General features: G+C 38.9%; 1 protein-coding gene across 4 annotated transcripts in view; it reads left to right on the top strand.

Annotated features, from left to right (window-relative positions):
- The window catches only part of KCNMB2 (potassium calcium-activated channel subfamily M regulatory beta subunit 2), an 828,748-nt gene that overhangs the window by 775,352 nt on the left and 34,061 nt on the right, over positions 1-19,335 (top strand). For all 4 annotated transcript variants that reach the window (XM_077487943.1, XM_077487942.1, XM_077487941.1 and 1 more), the window contains one exon: positions 15,921-16,116. In XM_077487943.1, the coding sequence (XP_077344069.1) occupies positions 15,921-16,116 (196 nt within the window). The remainder of the gene's footprint in view (positions 1-15,920; positions 16,117-19,335) is intronic.

The raw sequence follows: 19,335 nt of genomic DNA, 5'->3' as shown, positions 1-19,335 counted from the left end.
ATAATTCCTATATCAATAGTGCTTTAGGTATATTTTTGTAGTTATAAAGTTTATATATGTAGCGCCGGCACCTGAAGAGCACGTGCTGTGTTTTTTTCTATTTAAAATTCCTAAAACCGTTTGGTTTTGGGCTTAATTATACCAAATTATGGTTTCAGTATCAGTTTAGCTGGATTGCACTGGGTTCTGCTTGGCCACAGGTGTCACTGTCGCTTCTGGCAAGTGTGAGAACGCAGTTTAGCTAGGCGCATTGAGTGCCATTCTTTCTCAGAACCAGCCCAGTGGGAGTGTCATCTTACTGTGCATTCTGGGAGAGGGTACTTAAGGTACTGACATCACGTGCTTCTGGGTTCTGGTCCAGAAGATCTTTCTGTCTGTTTGGTCCCGGTCATCCTGACCATCCCCCATGGCCCTCATGGCCTGGGGTGTGGATCCATCCAATTCCGAGTCTCGGGGCTGGCTAGCCTGAGGCAAAGTAACTGGAAGGAGGATTCAAAGGTGGTCCGGTGCCGTCTTATCTGTGGAGAGGCCCAGCAACTGAAGAAGCAACCAGGGGAGGACTCTTCGGGAGAAGGGCACGCATAAGGCTGGCTTCTCAGAAAGAGCCTGGAGGCTTAGTTGAAAGAGACCAAGTGAATCTACACTCGAGCGTTATCGCCAGACCGGCTGCAAGATACTGGTACCATATGAGGGCTCTCTAAATTTGTCTACATCCTTCAGTTACTACAAGTGCTCTACAACAAGTCTGTGGCAGAGACTTTATTCACCAGTGTTCTACAACAAGTCTGTGGCAGAGACTTTGTTCAAGCATTCTACATGCAAATCTGTGGCAGAGGGTTTGCTTTATTCTAACACTCTATCTGCTGCTAGGCCTAGTGAGAGGAGGCCTGTCCTGTAGCTGTGAGAATCCAGTTGTGAGTGGCCATTCTCTGGATTTCTATAGTGAGAGACTTCCTATCTTGTGCAGTTCCAAGAGTACCTGGACTTTCTACCTAAACCATCTATCCTTCATTAAGAGACTGTGTTTTGTCTACCTGTTTTGCAAATAAAAATACCAAAAGCGGATCCAGTGTCAGTTTCCACAATTCTTTTGGGCCATATACCTCGGGAAACCCCTAGACGCACACGAGGTCAAGAAGGTAACGGTAAGCCCAACAAAACCAGCAGCTCCTTCGGGGGTCAGTGCTTCATATAGTTTAATTATTGTATTATATTTCTATATCAATAGCTTCTTATATAACTATTTATAGATAGATTCAGTATACCAATCTATATAACTATTAATGATAGTTAGTTTGTTAAAATGTATATTTTCTAACTATGGATATCTTTGTTTATATAGATAGTTATATAAATTGTAACAAATAATTGGTGTCTGATTCACACAAGGATAAGTGTTAGTTTTGATTTTGGCGCAGTAGAAAAAATACGTAAATAATATAGTGAGAATGTACTATAGAAAATAGACAATAATCATTTAAAGTCACTCTGATCTTTTCCATTTGCCAGTAAATACATTCCTGCAGACTTCTTTCTAAAGCTCTTTTTCTAAGCATGGACAGGGGGATCATACAGCTCTGGGTGCTGCTCTATTGAATGAATACATGTTGCCACATTGATTGCAGCCATGGTATCATGAAACCATGTATACAGTATATGGCTCTACCATGTATAAATATGTGACTCTATCTCCCTCTCTATCATTTCCCATTTTTTATCCACTTTCCGTCCAGCGACGTATTGGTAAGTCATCAGATAGGAAAGGAGATATCACTGTCATTTCATCAGCTGTAGCTATGATCAAGGTATCATTTTTTTTAGGCCTGGGGATTACCTTTAATGTGAAAGTAATCCTAGCAGTTATAGAGCTGCTGGATTACTGTGTGATGTCAGAAACTGGAAGCAACACAGAGTTTGGCACTTGTTGTTTAATTCACATGTAAACAAGCTGTTACTGGCTTGAACAAGCACCTGATTAAACAGATCTTGGTTTGATTAGATGCTTTGGATGGCAGAGGAGAGATGTTGGGTCTAATAGACCCCAGATCTCTTTATAAAGAGATGTTGTTCATCATTTCTGATGGAAATAAAAAAACACGAAGATGTGTTAAAAAATGTTAATAAAAAAAATCAAATGTAAAAATATTTTACTCTGCACCCCTCCACCTGTGCTCACACTCAAATGTGAATGCATATGTAAGTCCTGCATGCATGAGTAAATGGTGATCACACCACACATGTACAGTATCACCGCAAACGTCAGAGCAAGGGAAATACTTTTAGCACCATAACTCCTCTGTAACTCCAAACAGGTAACCTGTAAATGCTTTAAAAGTCGTTATTAGGTACCAAGGTTTTCTGCCATTGCACAGGCGGATGCATGTTTAAAGTGTGACATTTTTAGTATCTATCTACTCACTGTAGCTTCATCTTTTACATCTTTACTAAACAATTGGTTGTTATATTGTGTTTTTTGCATCAAAATTCATTGAAGTGTATTTTTTCCCCAAAAAATAGCATTTGGAAAAGCCACTACACAAAAATCGTGGGACATAAACATGTGCAACACCCACCATTTTATTTGCTAGGGCCTCTACTTAATAATATATATATATGTTTGGGGTTCTAAGAAGTCTAGAAAAAAATTATGTTCTTTACATGTAGAAGAGGAAAGTCAGAATTGGCCCAGACTGAAAGTGGCGATAGCACCCTGTAAACTCATGCCAAACACATGCTAAGTTCATGATACACACTATGGGTGTGCTTTCAGTGGGCTTCCATTGACATATATTGAGGTTTTTGACAAACATTGTGAGTTGCCAATGCCAACCAAACATTGCAAACAGATCACAACCAACACAATGTGACACAAAGTTATGCAAATGTGCTGTGAATGTTACATGTATACTACACAGTTTGCTGTCAATGTAAACTACAGGCATTGTCTTTGCAAAGCATTTTGAGAGCTCCAGTAACTGAACTCAAACACCTGTTCTTAATGTCCAATGAGGCCTTAAATGCAAATCAAGATGCCTCTCTATTAGCAAAGTCTCTGCAACAGATTTACAGTATATTTCTGACCCCTGCAACTGTATTCTTGGTAAGCCAACTACCAAAAAGTCTGCAAACTTCTGAGACAGATTACTAATCTAGACTACTAAAGATGAGACAGATTTTCACTGTAAACATATAGAGATATCTCAAATGCACATCAAATCAGCATCATTCAGATACAGGGTGATGTTGCAACTGGTGGATGATGCCACAGCTGTTTCTGCTATTTCTTTAATGAAAGAAAATGAGTCCAGGAGACCGGGAGGGCCAGTCCTTACACATTCATTCTTTGCTGCTTGGCACTAACACTGCCATTATGCTGCCTGTATTGGGGGCACCATCATATTTGCATTCCCACAGGATAGGTTACTTTCATTTCCTAACTATGTGTGTTGGGGGATGGAGCCAACCATTACCCAGGTGTGATATGCATATGCATGTGTGAATTGTGGAGATTCTCATGGCAACAGCAGCCAGTGCAATATACCCTTATTCCATAACCAGGCACTTCTACATCTGTTGACACATCTGTTTACCTTTTGAATGGCTGGGTATACGTTCCTGAGTAAAATATCAACACATGATCACAAATTCCCTTGCAACATGCAGATTCCCCTGCAAAGTGAACAGCTTTGCTTTTGGTAAATCGACCCCAGTGCAATGTTGGTGTATCTATTTGCATACATTGATTTAAAGCATTCGATTCTTTAATATGATTACAGACAGGTTTTGGTAGGAATATGACATCACCATAATGTCATTGAGAGGGTAATGTGCTGTTTTTCATTGGCGTTACTTCTGTATAATTGTTGGTGAGCTGTTTGAGTTATGCAAGTCACTTTGCTTGATGAAGGAGCCCCTGTGGTTTTGAAATGTTGCAGTTCTTTGTATGACATGCTGATTTTGCATCAATAAAGACAATTTGGTGGCAGATGACTGAGGTATGGAAGAAATCTATTCCCATTCTATTTTGACAGAAGCATAATTAAGAAGTGATCATGGTCAGGTATCATTTGCTCACAGCGCTACTTTACAGCAGTTAAAAGAGGAGTTTCTGACTTAAAGCGGTCCACCCTAGAAACAAAAAAATAAATGTTAGCAGCTACAAACACCGTAGCTGCTGGCTTTGAATGATAGAACACTTACTTGTCCAGAGATCCAGCGTGGTCCTCACCTGAGCATGCTCTTTGGACATTTTAGTGTCCAGGAGCTGCCATTTCTACTGTGGGAAGCCAGCTGTGACTCCTTGGAGCCTCACAGACAGCATCCTGTTAATGGTCCCACAACTTTCTGGGACATGCGACGTGTCCCAGAAAGCTAGGGGGGAGCGTGAGGGGGGGGGGCAAACTTATGCTTGGATTACAGCAGCAATTCAACTGGAAATGGAAGTAGTTACCTGTCAAAACCAAGTACTTGCTCCCTCTCAAAAAAAATGATGTGCCAAAATGTAAAAAGGAGGGGGAGGCGTCAGACAAGCAGAGCATCCCCTTTTGGGTGAAGGTCAGCTCTAAGCTGTAACTTTGCAATAAATCTGTCTCACTGCTCCTGTTTAGCATTGCCTTGCCATGTGATAGAATTGACAAATGTCCCTCATCATCATATTCATGGGCATTCAAAAGTTGGTTGTTGGGGCAACAAATTAGTTGGTGGTGTCTCCCTCAGTTCCCTCAGCAACAAACATTAAGTGTTAGCAGCACAACATCAATAATGAAAAGAAAAAGGATTGAAGACTTGCCCAGTCAGTGTTTCTGAACATTAAGGGTCCCTTTCTAAAGGTGCAGATGGATGTTTTGCATCCTGGGTGCTCAGAGATCTTCTGGCTGGGAGAGGGTGCAGTGCTGTGAAGGGAAGAGACAGAAATATACAGCAGCTACAGGAAAAGATTTTCATTTTTTTCCTACAATTGGGAGGGAGATGGGGGCATGAGCACTTAGGGGGCATCTACCACACATGCTGAGGGCCCCGTTGTCATAAAAAATAATAAAGCTGCACTTAAAAAGACATGGAAATCATATACAATGATAATATGAAAAATAGATCCTGATATGAAGTTCCACCATATATGGCTCATAAAAGCATTGACAAAAAATAGCATAAACAGTGATTAAATACTGAAAAAAGTCAGTAAATGTAATACTCAGATGATTGTGATTAAATATATATATATATATATATATATATATATATATATATATATATATATATATAGTGAAAAGACATGATTAAAGATGATCAGATGAGTGACATTCTAGGAATAAAGTCAATCCCCAAAATCACCAAGAAGCACCAAGGGACTAGTGTTCCTCCACCCTATAAAATGGCAGCAGACAGCAAGCTTAAGGAAGCCTGTAGCTATAGCCCAGCCAGGGTCCTTGATCCAAGGCAGCAACGACAGCACTTCCAGGTATAGCAGATGGAAAAAACGACGGCAAGCTTCCAGGTAAGTATTTGCAAGTAATCAGGCCACAGCTGTAACAGTCAGCCACCCAAAAATGAAGAGGGACTCACCTAGTGTAACTCGTGACAGTAATCAGTTTATTAAAATAAAAGATATTGCACTTACATGGTATAAGAAGATATAAGTATAAAAACCGGCTGGTAAAACAGGTAAACACCACTGCAGAGATGACGTCAGCACGTCCAACGTCACGACGTGCGTTTTGTCTTATAATGATGTCGTCTGGGGCACGATGTCTTCCCCATTGTCATGTCTGTATGTCTGAACTACTGTATATGTGATTTTTTGTCATGTGGTATTAATCATGTTATGTCAGAGGCATCACATCCACTCTTTAACCCATTCTTGCCCAGACCCAAGAGTAGTGACCTTTACTTAACAGCATACTAGGAGTACTATCCTACACTCCATTCCATGTGAGGATGCCTGTGAGGTCATCCATCCTAGCTTAACAGATACCTGTTGACAGTCCTCTGCACACCTGCTTCAGACACCAATTTTGCCCCTTGAGGGCAAGTTTTATTTTCAAGAGCTGTCCCCATATAGAGGTTGGGAGAATAAGGAGTCCACTCCAGGATGTCTTTTTTTTTTTTTTTTGCCACGTCAGCGAATTCTCTAGAGGGACGTAAATCAACTTTTCGTTCATCACTGTCTCCTTTCGTCTTCACATCATTGTAGCATCTCATTATATATCAGAAAATATCAATAACAATTAAATTAAATATTTTTCCCTTATTGAATTCCTATCTTTTATTCATCATACACCTCTTTATTTTTCCCATTCCCATTACCCATCCCCCCCTCCTTTCCCAAGCTAAATGTCAGCGTTTTCCCGTCTCCTCTTATCCTCCTCCCATATTGGTCTATTATGGTCTTAAATATTCAGCGTAACTCCAATCCTTCTTAAAATCTTTCCAACATTTCCATTTTTTTATTACTGCTTCTCTTTTATTATCTTCTCCACTACTCAACTTTTCCATCTTATACACCTCTTCAACTGCATCTACCCACTCCCACATCGTTGGACTTTCCACCTCCTGCCACTTTATAGGGATCAATTTCTTCGCTGCGTTAAGGAGGTGTGGGATGATAGTTTCTTGATATTGTTTTTCGTTACTCTTTGTTCCGTGGAAAAGTACAATCCAAGGATCCGCCTTCACGCTTATTTTAGTTATTTCTCTTATCTTTTGCAAGATCTTTCCCCAATAGATTTAGATTTTTGGGCATCCCCACCATAGATGTGCCATTGTTCCTGTGGTTTTACAGCCCCTCCAACATTCTGCCGATCTTCCCTGTTGGTATTTTGCAGTCTTATCCGGCGTGTTGTACCATCTAGTTAGGCACTTATAGTTCATTTCGGCAGTTTTACTGTCTATTGCCGAGCAATGTGTTAATCTTAATATTTTACTTATTGTGTCTTTATCCCTCTGTGTTCCTAGTTCCTTTTCCCACTTTTTGATATATGGCGGGGTCTCCAGCTCTTCCACCGACATCAACAGTCCATACATTCTGGATACGATTCCTTTAGAGTTGTCTGTTGTAAAATAGAACTTTGAAGTCCAGGGCTCACATTAAAAAAAAATATATATATATAAAATAAAGAATTATTGTAAAAATTGTAAAATAAGGTTTACAAATATGGAATATTTTTGTACAGCAAGGATTTCTACATTGTTTTTACACAGTAGGAAACTAAAGCAGCATTTACGTTTTTCAGACATGCTCTGGAATCTATTTAGTCCTGGTTTTCACTGTTGGACCCACAGCCAGACAAAATACACCTGTATTAAATGAACTGCAGGCATTTTGCAGATACAAGCATATGACAACATTGATATGCATTGTTTCAAACATATTCAGAAACGTACATTTCCTGTAACTGCTGCAAATGTATGCTAATCAACTCCCTCTTCCATTTGAATCATGTTTTATGGATAACCATACTGAGGCATAAATGCCAAAAGTCATTCTCTCAGCATGGGCTCAGTCAAGGTTATCCTTCGGACATTGCCACAATAGAGGCAAGTTAAAAGGAGACCCGTTATGACAGAAACATGGAGGCTTTCACTGCTGAACATTCATGCTAGCCAAAAACAAATATGTAGACAAGGATTTAAAAGGCTTTTCTGGATCAACACACAGCCAGTTCTTTTAGAACAAGATAAGCAACATCAGTCACCATATTTCTTTCATGGCAGATTTATTCTTTAATGTGACCGAAAATTACCGGTATACGTTGCTGTAAAATTCTTTAAAAAATCTATGTGCCCTATTCAGTGACAATTTTGAAATTTGTAAAATAATCTTTACAGGCCAAAGCTTCGTGAGTGCCAGTATATTTATAAATGTGGGTTTTTCCCCATGTCTGAACATTGTAGCTACACAATTCTTGCATATTTTCAAGTTAACTTGTAACTGTGTAATAATTGTAAGAATCATAACTGAGTAGATCACTTACTAGAATTTTTCAGATCCATTGTGTAAACCATTACTGAATCAACAGGCATATATATATATATATATATATATATATATATATATATATATATATATATATATATATATATATATATATATACACACTAATTGTCTGTATATATGTTTTCAAATATAAATTAGATTCCTATTATGTCTTGCCTATCAGCTGAAATATTACATTAATATGATCATAATTTCCTTTAAAATATTCCCTTATTTGGACATAGTACTAATTATATGACATGTGAACACATATCTGAATTACTTGATTAGGTAGACTGAGAAATATAGGCCAACCCATTTTGTGTCTCTAGTTTCTTCCTTATTTTCCCCATGTTTCTGCAAATGAGATATATGGTATATCATGTTCTAGGAGAGTGTGGGGAACATATTTAAAATAATGGCATAGTAGAGTGGGAAAGGTTCTGCAACATGGATCATGGTCTTAGCGATAGTGGCAAAAGTTCTGCAATAGTGATATGTATTGCAGTCTAAAAAATCAGATCAGATTTCGGACAAGGATATATCAAAAGACAGAGTTGAGGCTCAATAAATAAAAAGGTTTAGCCTCACAAAAGTAAGCCTCATATTTGAGAGTAAGGTAAGGTGTTGCACGGGGGATGCTGACTAATTCAAAAACTTGTCACTATTGCTGTTTTTACTGAAATAATGCATCCATTTACATTCAAACATGTCTTTGTGAATATTTTTTTTGTCTTAACAATACATTTTAATAGGTTACCCTCGAGTATGCCTGATAGTCTTAGATCTTCCAATAAGACAAAGGCTGTTTGGGCTGGAAATGTTCAGCAGTTAGTCCAATTTTGCTTATTGTCATGACAGTGACAAATAGGCAATGTGAACTACAGTACATGCACTTCCATTTATGGTGGCATGGAAAGCAATTGATATGCTTACTTTGGCCAGTTGTGTCAAGCCAAACAATATATTAACCTAATTCTGAGTATTGACTAAACTATAAAACAAAAGAAAAACAATCTGGTGCACAAGGCACGGTATAACCCCTCAGGATTTTAAATGACGGACCAAATGTTTAGTAAAAAGATATATTTTTATTATTCACAGTGTGATATATTGTTGAAATGACATACAATTATCAAAAACATTAGTTATAAGAGCAAAAATATTAAAAGCATAATAGAAATGAAACTTAGCTGTCTATACAAACATTCTGGGCTAGCAGAGATCAATGCCGGAAATGCCGCCTGACATGTTTCGGACGAAGAAGTCCTTCTTCAGAGGCTTAATGTCACTTATAGCAATCTTTTTATCTTTCTACAATGTAAATATGATAAAGGTTAGTACAATAGTAGGATGCTGAAAGAAAGTTCCTATTAGAGTTACACTTTAAACATGATCTCACATGCAAAACCAAAATTCATGAAAACAGGGCAATGGGTTGAGTCTACTTACATAAGCGGATCAACCAACACCAGACACATGAGAGAGGATTGAATGGGCATATATATGCCTCCGGGCTCCGTGGGCAAGCAGAGCCACTCAGAGATGGGAAGGAGGGGGAGTGCTGTCCACCCAAAAGCCACACAATGTCGGAAGTAGGAGAGTGATGCCGCGTACACAAGACCGGACTTTCCGGCAGAAAAGGTCAGACAGAATAATTTCATTGGATATCTGATCATGTGTGGGCTTCATCTGACTTTTTTTTTTTTTTTTAATTCTGATGGACTTAGAAATAGAACATGTTTTAAATCTTTCCAACGGAATTGATTCCTGTCGGGAAAACCATTCGTGTGTATGCTATTCCAACGGACCAAAAATGACGCAAGGGCAGCTATTGGCTACTGGCTAGTGAACTTTCTTTTCTAGTCTCGTCATACATCATCGCGTTCTAAATGAATGGACTTTGGTGTGATCATGTGTAGGCAAGTCCGCTTCAGCGGAACTCTGGTGGAACTCTGTCAGAAAGACCGTCTGAGTTTATTCCGATGGAAAGTCCAGTCGTGTGTACGCGGCATAAGAACCACTGCAGGAGCACCCAGCCAGTGATGAATAGTTCAATCAGCAGATTTACGGACATCTACAGACATTGCGTTACATATCTATTGTGGCCGGTCAGCCATTGCTGATGTAATTTCAACAAAATATCACACTGTGAATAACAAACATATTTTTAGAAATATATAATAAATAAATATATATTTTTTACTAAACATTTGGTCCGCCATTTAAAATCCTGAGGGGTTATACCATGCCTTGTGCACCAGGTTGTTTTTCTGCTGACATATTGGACCAAATGTTCATGCACAAACTGCCAATCCCTACCATATTGATTAAACTATAAAACAAAAATGAGTGAAACGCTTGCTCATAGCACCAGATCCATGTTCTTTCTCCAGTCAGGGGCAAAGAATAGAAACTAACAACTGAAAGTTTGACACAGCCAAAAGCACCGTTTATTTGTGCTTTTTTTCTGCCCAGATTTCATATAACTGTTTCCATTTTTAACTTTACAGTTGACCTTTTCATGAAATCAATACTTTGAAGCAAATAGATATTTCCTGAAACTTGATATTGGACAAATACACACTGCATTTAAAAAGAATACAGTATATATACACAGCTGTGCTCAGAAGTTTACATACCCTGGCAGAATTTATGATTTCTTGGCCATTTTTCAGAGAATATGAATGATAACACAAAAACTTTTCTTTCACTCATGGTTAGTGTTTGGCTGAAGCCATTTATTATCAATCAACGGTGTTTACTCTTTTTAAATCATAATGACAGCAGAAACTACCCAAATGACCCTGATCAAAAGTTTACACACCCCAGTTCTTAATATTGTGTATTGCCCCCTTTAACATCAATGACAGCTTGAAGTCTTTTGTGGTATTTGTGGATGAGGCTCTTTATCTTCTCAGATGGTAAAGCTGCCCATTCCTCTTGGCAAAAAGCCTCTAGGATCTGTAAATTCTTGGGCTGTCTTGCATGAACGTGTGAGAGAGTGAGAGCAATAACACCAAATTTAACACACCTGCTCCCCATTCACACCTGAGACCTTGTAACGCTAATGAGTCAAATGACACTGGGGAGGGAAAATGGCTAATTGGGCCCAATTTGGACATTTTCACTTAGGGGTGTACTCACTTTTGTTGCCAGCGGTTTAGACGTTATTGGCTGTGTGTTGAATTATTTTGAGGGGACAGCAAATTTAAATTATTATGCAAGCTGTACACTCACTACTTTACATTGTAGCAAAGTGTTGTCACATGAAAAGTTTAATAAAATATTCACAACACTACAGATGTCTGCATTATATACACTATATTGTACATTACAGAATCCAGCAATATATACACTATATTATATGTATTATTATATATTATATTATATTATATGTATATTATATGTGACACAATCCTGCCCTATATACACTATATTGTACATTGCAGGCTCCTGCACTGTATACACTATATAGTACACTACAGACTCCTGCACTATATACACTATATTGTACATTAGACTCCTGCACTATATACACTATATTGTACATTACAGACTCCTGCACTATATAGTACATTACAGACTCCTGCACTATATGCACTATATACAGGCATACCCCACTTTTAAGTACACAATAGGGTTTATTTACTAAAGCTGGAAAGTGCAAAATCAGGCTAACTTCTGCATAGAAACCAGCACGACAACTGGCACGACAACTGGCATTTCTAGAATGATAAATAAGCAACAGCAATTCCCAATTTTTCTTAGGTTATTGTTGATGAATATGAAAGAAACTTATATGCTCCGTACACACGATCGGACTTTCCACCAGCAAAACCGTTTTGTTCGAAGGTTGTTGGCTCAAACTTGTCTTGCATACACATGGTCACACAAATGTTGGCCAGCAATTACGAACGTGGAAACGCGGTGACGTACAAGACGTATGACGAGCTGAGAAAAAGGAAGTTCAATAGCCAGTGGGGCTTCTTCTGCTTGATTCCAAGCATGCGTGAACTTTTGTGCGATGGGCTTGTGTACACACATTCGGACTTTTCCGACAACAAAGTTTTGTTGGTGGAAAATTTGGGAACCTGCTATCAAACATTTGTTGGCGGAAAGTCCGACAGCAAATGTTCAATGGAGCATACACATGGTCGGACTTTCCGACAACAAGCTCACATCCAACATTTCCCGTCGGAAAATCCAACCGTGTGTACGCGGTATTAGACTATCACTGATGACATTTTCTTCTGAGAAACCTAGTTTCCTGTCTGCCAAGCTCATCTAATGGCTTTATACTTTCTAAGTTAATGATCCTTTAGAAGTTCTGACTTTAATGTAACTTCTGTGGTTATACTTTTTTTTTTACTTTTCGTAGAGCAGAAAATTCCCTGTCAGACAATTGTCACTGTAACAAGTGTCCCCAATGGAAGACTTGTATTCTATTCCTGTTCTGGGGCAACTCAAACATTTGGATGCATCCTCACTCACCAGTGGCATGGGCAATTGGTGATCAAGACAATGACACAGAGTGAATCTCACTAAAGGGAACACAAAGAGCATTTAAAACCTGACAGTGGTTTTAGCCCTTCAATGCTCTATCCAATTTAAAAAAAAGTTTTGCCCGTAGTTATAACTTTAATCTTTTTGTATGAAGATACATGGGCTTATTTGGATCCTGTCTAAATTGGTCCTAGCATGTGTATATATAAATGTGAGTTCAGGGACCTTAGATTGTAAGCTACTTGAGGGCAGGGACTGATGTGCAATATATATGTGTAAAGTACTGTGTAAATATAGGTGTAAAGTGCTGTGTAAATATAGATGTAAAGTGCTGCGTGAAATTAAAGGAAGGAAATCGGGCAAAGTCTGAAAAAAATGAATGAATCATCCATATCTAAGGACTGATGAGCTGCAATATACTGTAATATATTTTTGTTCTTAGGATTAGATATCCTTTAAGAGACTGGCCCCTCCACATTAGCAAATATATAATCTTGCCATTGCCTTGCAATTGGAAAAGGACTTGACTAATAGCTGTTATCTAGCAATCAGCCATGTAAATTAAAGTAATTACTAATGCCAGACAGCAAGCAGGCTGACTTTTTTTTTTATTAATTTCACTAAGAAACTTAAATGCTTTATAAAGTTGTTTCACTACCAGCATGTTATTCATTTGAGCTCTTTTATTCAGGTCATGTATGCTGGATCACTTCAATCTTATTAGTATTGCCTCTAAGCAGATTAATCATTTCAACTGAAGTTTCAGGTGACAAATATGACCACTTTATTAGGTTTCATTTTCTGTACCACTGAAGCAATTCGATTAAGTCTTTGCCATTTAATCAGCATTTATGCAATAAAAATAGTATTGACTCTTACTAGATTTGTGTGCTAATTACTGAAAAATATATATTTTTTCTTCCTGTGATATCTTTACCTTCGTAATCCTAAAGGTACCCACAGACTTTTAATGGTCTGCACAGGAGCTTACTGATTTCATAATTATTTAAACGAATATATTTCTGTCCCCTTGAGATAACAGTTCCAGAGGTGTCTGCTGGGCTTTTGCATAGTCCTGTGCTGAATTGTATGCAGGCTGGATTTTCATTAAAGTGAAATTATAATGTATTTTTAGTGAATGTATTATAATTTTTTTTAACGATTTTATTTTGTATAACTGTTTATGTGACAAATGATTAACAAAGCACTCTGGGTTAGCCAAAAAGACAGCACAGCAGCAGTAGTTACATCATTGCAGCTAACCAAGGCTTAATGAAACTGAAGATGGGTATATGTGCTTAATTTTTTTTGTTGAGGTGGTTGGCTGAATGAAAAAAAAAGCAGATTCCCCCATTCACACAAGCGGTGGGGGGGGGGGGGATTGGGGGTATATGGATCCTCCCTGCTATGGTATTATATTCTGACAGTGTGGACTCTTCTGCAGCTTCTGATGCAATTAAAGTGTTCTGACTGTCCCTTTTGATAGAAGTTGATCTACCGATCGACTACTGTAAAACAGGGAGGGCCTTACACAGATTGAAATTAGTCTGGTCCCTGCTGAACCGAATTTCAATCCATGTGTATACTCCTTTAGTACTTTAGAACTTTGTGATAAGGGATCAGTCACTAATCTGATGACTCGTTCAGCTGGAGCTATTGTGAACAACATGAATCTTACAAACATTGTGGCTACCAGAACATGCACAGCATATCAAAGGAGACTACAACTCCACCAACTGTCAGGTTATATATTTTACATTTAATTGACTATACCTGAATATAATATACAAGGATTACTGGTTACATGCCACTTAAGTTTTGTACGTAAGGGAAATTCTGATGCTATATATCAGCATCTGAAACTGAATATGTTAACCATTAATGAGCCAAAGCTGTCTATAAAATGGGAAATAAATTAATTTGGACATAACTGCTTTCTTTCAGTTGTCTGACACAGCCCTGCCTTCAGATGCACCCTATTTGTTTGTGCAAATTGAATACACCTGGTTACATTAGTACATAATATAACATATTCATAGTATGTACTACCACTCCGGCAAGCCACCATACAATAATTGCTAAAGCAAGTGGATTACCATATTATGACACATGTAAGAACTTAATCATGTGTGTGCGTGCATCTTCAGCCCCGTTATTTTTTTATGCATGTATCAAGGCTTTTAGAAGCATTTACAAGCCCAGGAATAATGTACAGTGATAAGGGATAGATTTCCCAATAGGAAGGGTAGGCTCATGCCCATAGGTGCTACTCTAGGAGGGGTGCCTGAATTCCCAGCACCTGGGCCCCAGCCTATGCAGCACTCTTTTTTTTAAGTAAGCCTGTGAAATACTAATGCCACATTCCCTGAAAAAATTCATTTTTTAACGTATATAATGATAGATGTATTGTTGAATCAATAGGCCCATAGATAATATGTAAACATTGCTGGGGTTCTTTAGGGGTATACAGGTGTTAAATCTATCTATCGCTCCAGCTCCAATACCTACAGACCAAGTGTTATGTTGTCAGATGGTCACTTTTATTTTTCTCCAACACTCTGTTGCAATGACCAAGGAAAAGGAGTATCTGGGATGTTGCTTGGGGTGTGGCCTATTTATGGGTGGAAAATAAGGTGCCAGGTTTCCTGTGATCTACGATAAATGCCTAAAGGTCCCTGCTTAGGCTAATAAGGTTTGATGAGTTGGATGCCACTGACTAGTGAGTGCACAAGCTGAGGAGGGGTCCATCCAGGCCCAAAGTACACTGTAGAAATAGGAAGAGATTGTCCAGCCGCCACACACCTCAGCCAGCCCAAGAAGTTAGCAGGTAAAAGCAGAATTAGCTGGGGACATGGCTAAAATGAATGAAGCTAAAGCTGCTTTTACTTGCTAAAAACTCGGAGTGGGTTAGGTGTGCGGTGCCCGAGCTATCTCTTCCAATTTCAGCAGCCAGATTTCCTGTGTCTATAGGCTCCCAAGATGTAAATCTGACCCTAACAGTGATTCAGGTTGCTTCTTACTGCTACAGTAGAGACCACAACACACATTCCAACATTTAAGTACTTCTGCACACCCTGCACCTATAGTTGATACAGATTTTCATGCAGAAAAAGGCAACACTTATGAATACTATCAAGCCACAGGTCTAACTGGCCAATAGTATTTTCTGTATGCAGATTATGGCAATGCAAATAGTTTTTATTAGAAGAAGAAGATGTTGTTGTTTTGTTACATGAATGGGAAATAACTTGCTGAAACACAAACTCTGCTGCACATACTACTGGATGGCAAAACAGTATATGTGACTGACTTTATAGGCAATTACTTTATGCATTGTTCTTGAAATGCTTGTATTAATTGTTGTATTTTGTTCCACTATATTGCACTGTGCATGCTTACAGTTCAAACATTTCATATTGTTGACCTCTTTTTTATTTTTCAGTGTGTGGACAGTAGAAACTCAATGCACGTTATTGAATGCTTCGATAACAGAAACCTTCAACTGCTCTTTTAGCTGTGGTCCAGACTGCTGGAAAATCTCACAGTACCCCTGTCTACAGGTCCATGTAAACCTGACCTTATCAGGACAGAAAGTTCTTCTGTACCACAATGAGGAAACTTTGAAAGTAAATACCGAGGTAGGAGTGAACACTTTTGAGTTGTGTAATTTTTTAGACATAGGTATAATATTCTCTGATGTACAGAAAACAGAATTTGTGATACAGTTCTGGCTTTGCCTAGAGACAAAAACTTGGAAGATGCAACAGATCAAAAATATAAACATGTTTTTGGTAATGTGGCACAATTCAGAGTTTGTATTCTTAACTACAGGAACTGATGTTTACATATGAAATATTCCAACATGTGTTTGCTTACTGTATATAAAGCTAGCACTGAAATTCTACAATGTAATTTTTTTTCCCCAAAGCCCTAGTTCCTCTATAACTAATTAGTTTTTTTTAGTATCAGTTTTTGCAGTAGTGCAGCATTTACAGTAAATTAATGTGAACATAGACTTGCAACTTTGTGCCTGCAAATGGGAAAGTCGACCTTCTGTCATTTTTTCATCTTTCCATCTATTAAATTTTCTGCCCTTGTTGTTTTAACTTTGGATAGTAAAACATTTTTATTCTAGCAATAAAAACCTTATACAGCACCCTCTTTCTTGTCTGGTCATTAGCCTAAGCTTATGACGTCATGCACAGCTTTCTCCCACTCTCCTGAGAGTTTGCCAGGAAGGGAGGGGATGAGTCATAAGAGGGCCAATGAGAGCTGCAGAGCTGGAGGTGTGTGTCTGTGTAAATCCAGGAAGTGAACAGGCAGCAGCTTCAGCTGCCCACAGTTAAAATTTTGCAGCCAGACTGAGTGGAGGGAGTTTTCTGTATCATATTTGGCAAGTACAGAATCACAATACATATAAAATAATATAAAAGTGGTTGAAAGGAAGCTTCAGAATGGAAAATATGTTTTATTACAAATTATGTGAGCAGACTGCAGTTCCACTTTAACGTTAAAGCAATATGAGGCCCCACTCCACCAATCTGTAAAGAGTCAGCTGCTTCAATACCGAAGTGAAAAGATGAATAACAGCTGCGCTCTGATCTCCACTTTAAATACTTATATTCAAGCATCAGCCATTACGCACCTTAATGCGTTTCACCACGAATGGCTTGATCACATGATTGTAGCTATACTACTGCTGCTTGAATAAAGGTACATGAAAGAGTGGCAAACAGATTATGGCTTTTATTTATCTATTTTCTACAATGATCAGTCAGGACAGGTTTATTTGAGCTGACAACCCATTTATCCATGGACAGGTGAGAGAATCAGGTCTAGAATGGTGCTGCGGGCTCATGATGTATCAACTATGAAGTTACTGAAGTATTACAAATTGGCAGTGGTTGACTTGATATTAGCAATTTGGCCAAGCTAGCATTTAAATGCTGAGCATGTGGATGGCTGGGACTGAATTTCTTTTTATGGTTCAGCAACTGGGGTAGGGAAATTTGCCTGCTAAAATCAATTGGTGGTGTACTGCTAGCAGATTGGCTGCAAGTACTTGGGACACCTATTGCTATACCTTCATTCCTCTCAGTGCAGGTTTTTGAGAGGACTGGAGGTATAGTAGGGTTGGATATTCCAGATGAGGAGCAAAGAGAAGTCTGCCTTTTTCTTTGATGTGAGTCTTTCAAGTGCTGTTGCCAACAGACTGCATGGCAGGCCTTCATATGTCTGGTCAAGCATGTAGTGCCCAAGCAGCTGCTGTTCTAGCCATGCTTGATTCACTTCAGACATAGTTTGCAAGCAGCAATGGTGTGATCTTTTGCACAGATGTCGAAAAAGGCCCACACCAAGGAACTTTTAAAAGTCAACAGGGAGTCAGCAGCGCCCTGCACCTAGGGCAATAGGGTGGCTATCCTTAAGCTGCCCCCTAGAGGACACCCTGCCTCCTCCTCCTCCTCACTTTCCTCCTCTCTTCTCTCAAGCACCCAAGTACAGTCAGTGACCTCATCATCCCCTTCCTCCTCGTCACTGGAGCAAACTTGGTAGTATGCTGCAGCTGGGAAACATGACTGACAGTTTCTTGTCCTTCTGTGGCACCCCCTCTCTCTAGGCTCCCGTTACTCCCTTCCTCAACCTGCGAACCAACATTGGAGCCTTCAAATCACTACGTATTCTCTAGCAGCATGTACCTGACACTGTGGTCGAATAATTCTGGGGACTCCTCCGTACATGATGGTTGGGCTACAGAAGGAGTGACTGGGGACAAGGAGCCAGTGGAATGGTCTGCTTTGGCAGCTGCGTTGTCAGGCAAACTACTCTGAGCCTAGGTGACGGAGGATGAGAATGGCTTTGTTAATTGCTCCTCCAACTCTTCTGCATGTTCTGGCTCGATAACATGACCAGCAGCAGAAATAAAGGACAGGCGTGCCCCACGGCCTCCTGCAAAGGATGCACCATGTCCATGACCACCACTGTTGACTGTAGACACAGAGGCTTCTTGCCCTCTTTTAGGGCCTGTGAGCGTATGCCTCTCCTCGGTGGCCTGCCGGACATGATGTATGTTTTGTTTTGCAACACCACACTACACTGTATTAGATACTGTGTACACACTGCCTGAAGTGTATTAGAAACTGTACAACAGTTGCACTGTATTGTATACTGTGTACACCACCAGAAGTGTAGTATAAACTGTACACACTGTATTAGATACTGTGTACACCACCAGAAAAGCAGTAGAAACTGTACACACTGTATTAGATACTGTGTACACTGCCTGCACTGTATTAGAAACTGTACAACAGCAGAATTGTATTGTGTACACCACCAGAAGTGTATAAGAAACTGTACACACTGTATTAGATACTGTGTACACTGCTTGAAGTGTATTAGAAACAGTACACCACCGAATGCACTGTAGATATAGGCTACACTGGATGCAGAGTGTGTACACAAGACTGTATATATATTAATACACTGCTCGCACTGACTGAATATCGAGTAAACACTGAATATATAGTCTATGCTAAATGCAGACTGTATATATATATATATATATATATATATATATATATATATATATATATATATACACATATATATACATATATACATATATACATATATACATATATATATATATATATATATATATATATATATATATATTTATAATCTCTCTCAAATACACTGCCACTAACTGAATAACCTGCCTGCTTAATCTAACTCGAGCTATCTCTCTGTCCATGCCAACAACACTACACATGGCCGCCCCTAAAATTATTATTATAAAGCTTTGTGAATAAGCCTCCCATTTACACCGGTGCGATCCATCATGTGATTTGACCGTTCCA

Source organism: Lithobates pipiens, unplaced genomic scaffold (genome assembly GCF_037356315.1).
Source record: "Lithobates pipiens isolate NorthernLeopardFrog02 unplaced genomic scaffold, aLitPip1_a1.2 Scaffold_18, whole genome shotgun sequence".
Taxonomy (NCBI): domain Eukaryota; kingdom Metazoa; phylum Chordata; class Amphibia; order Anura; family Ranidae; genus Lithobates; species Lithobates pipiens.
The sequence above is the reverse complement of the archived record's forward strand: the minus strand, read 5'-3'. Positions and strand labels throughout refer to the sequence as shown.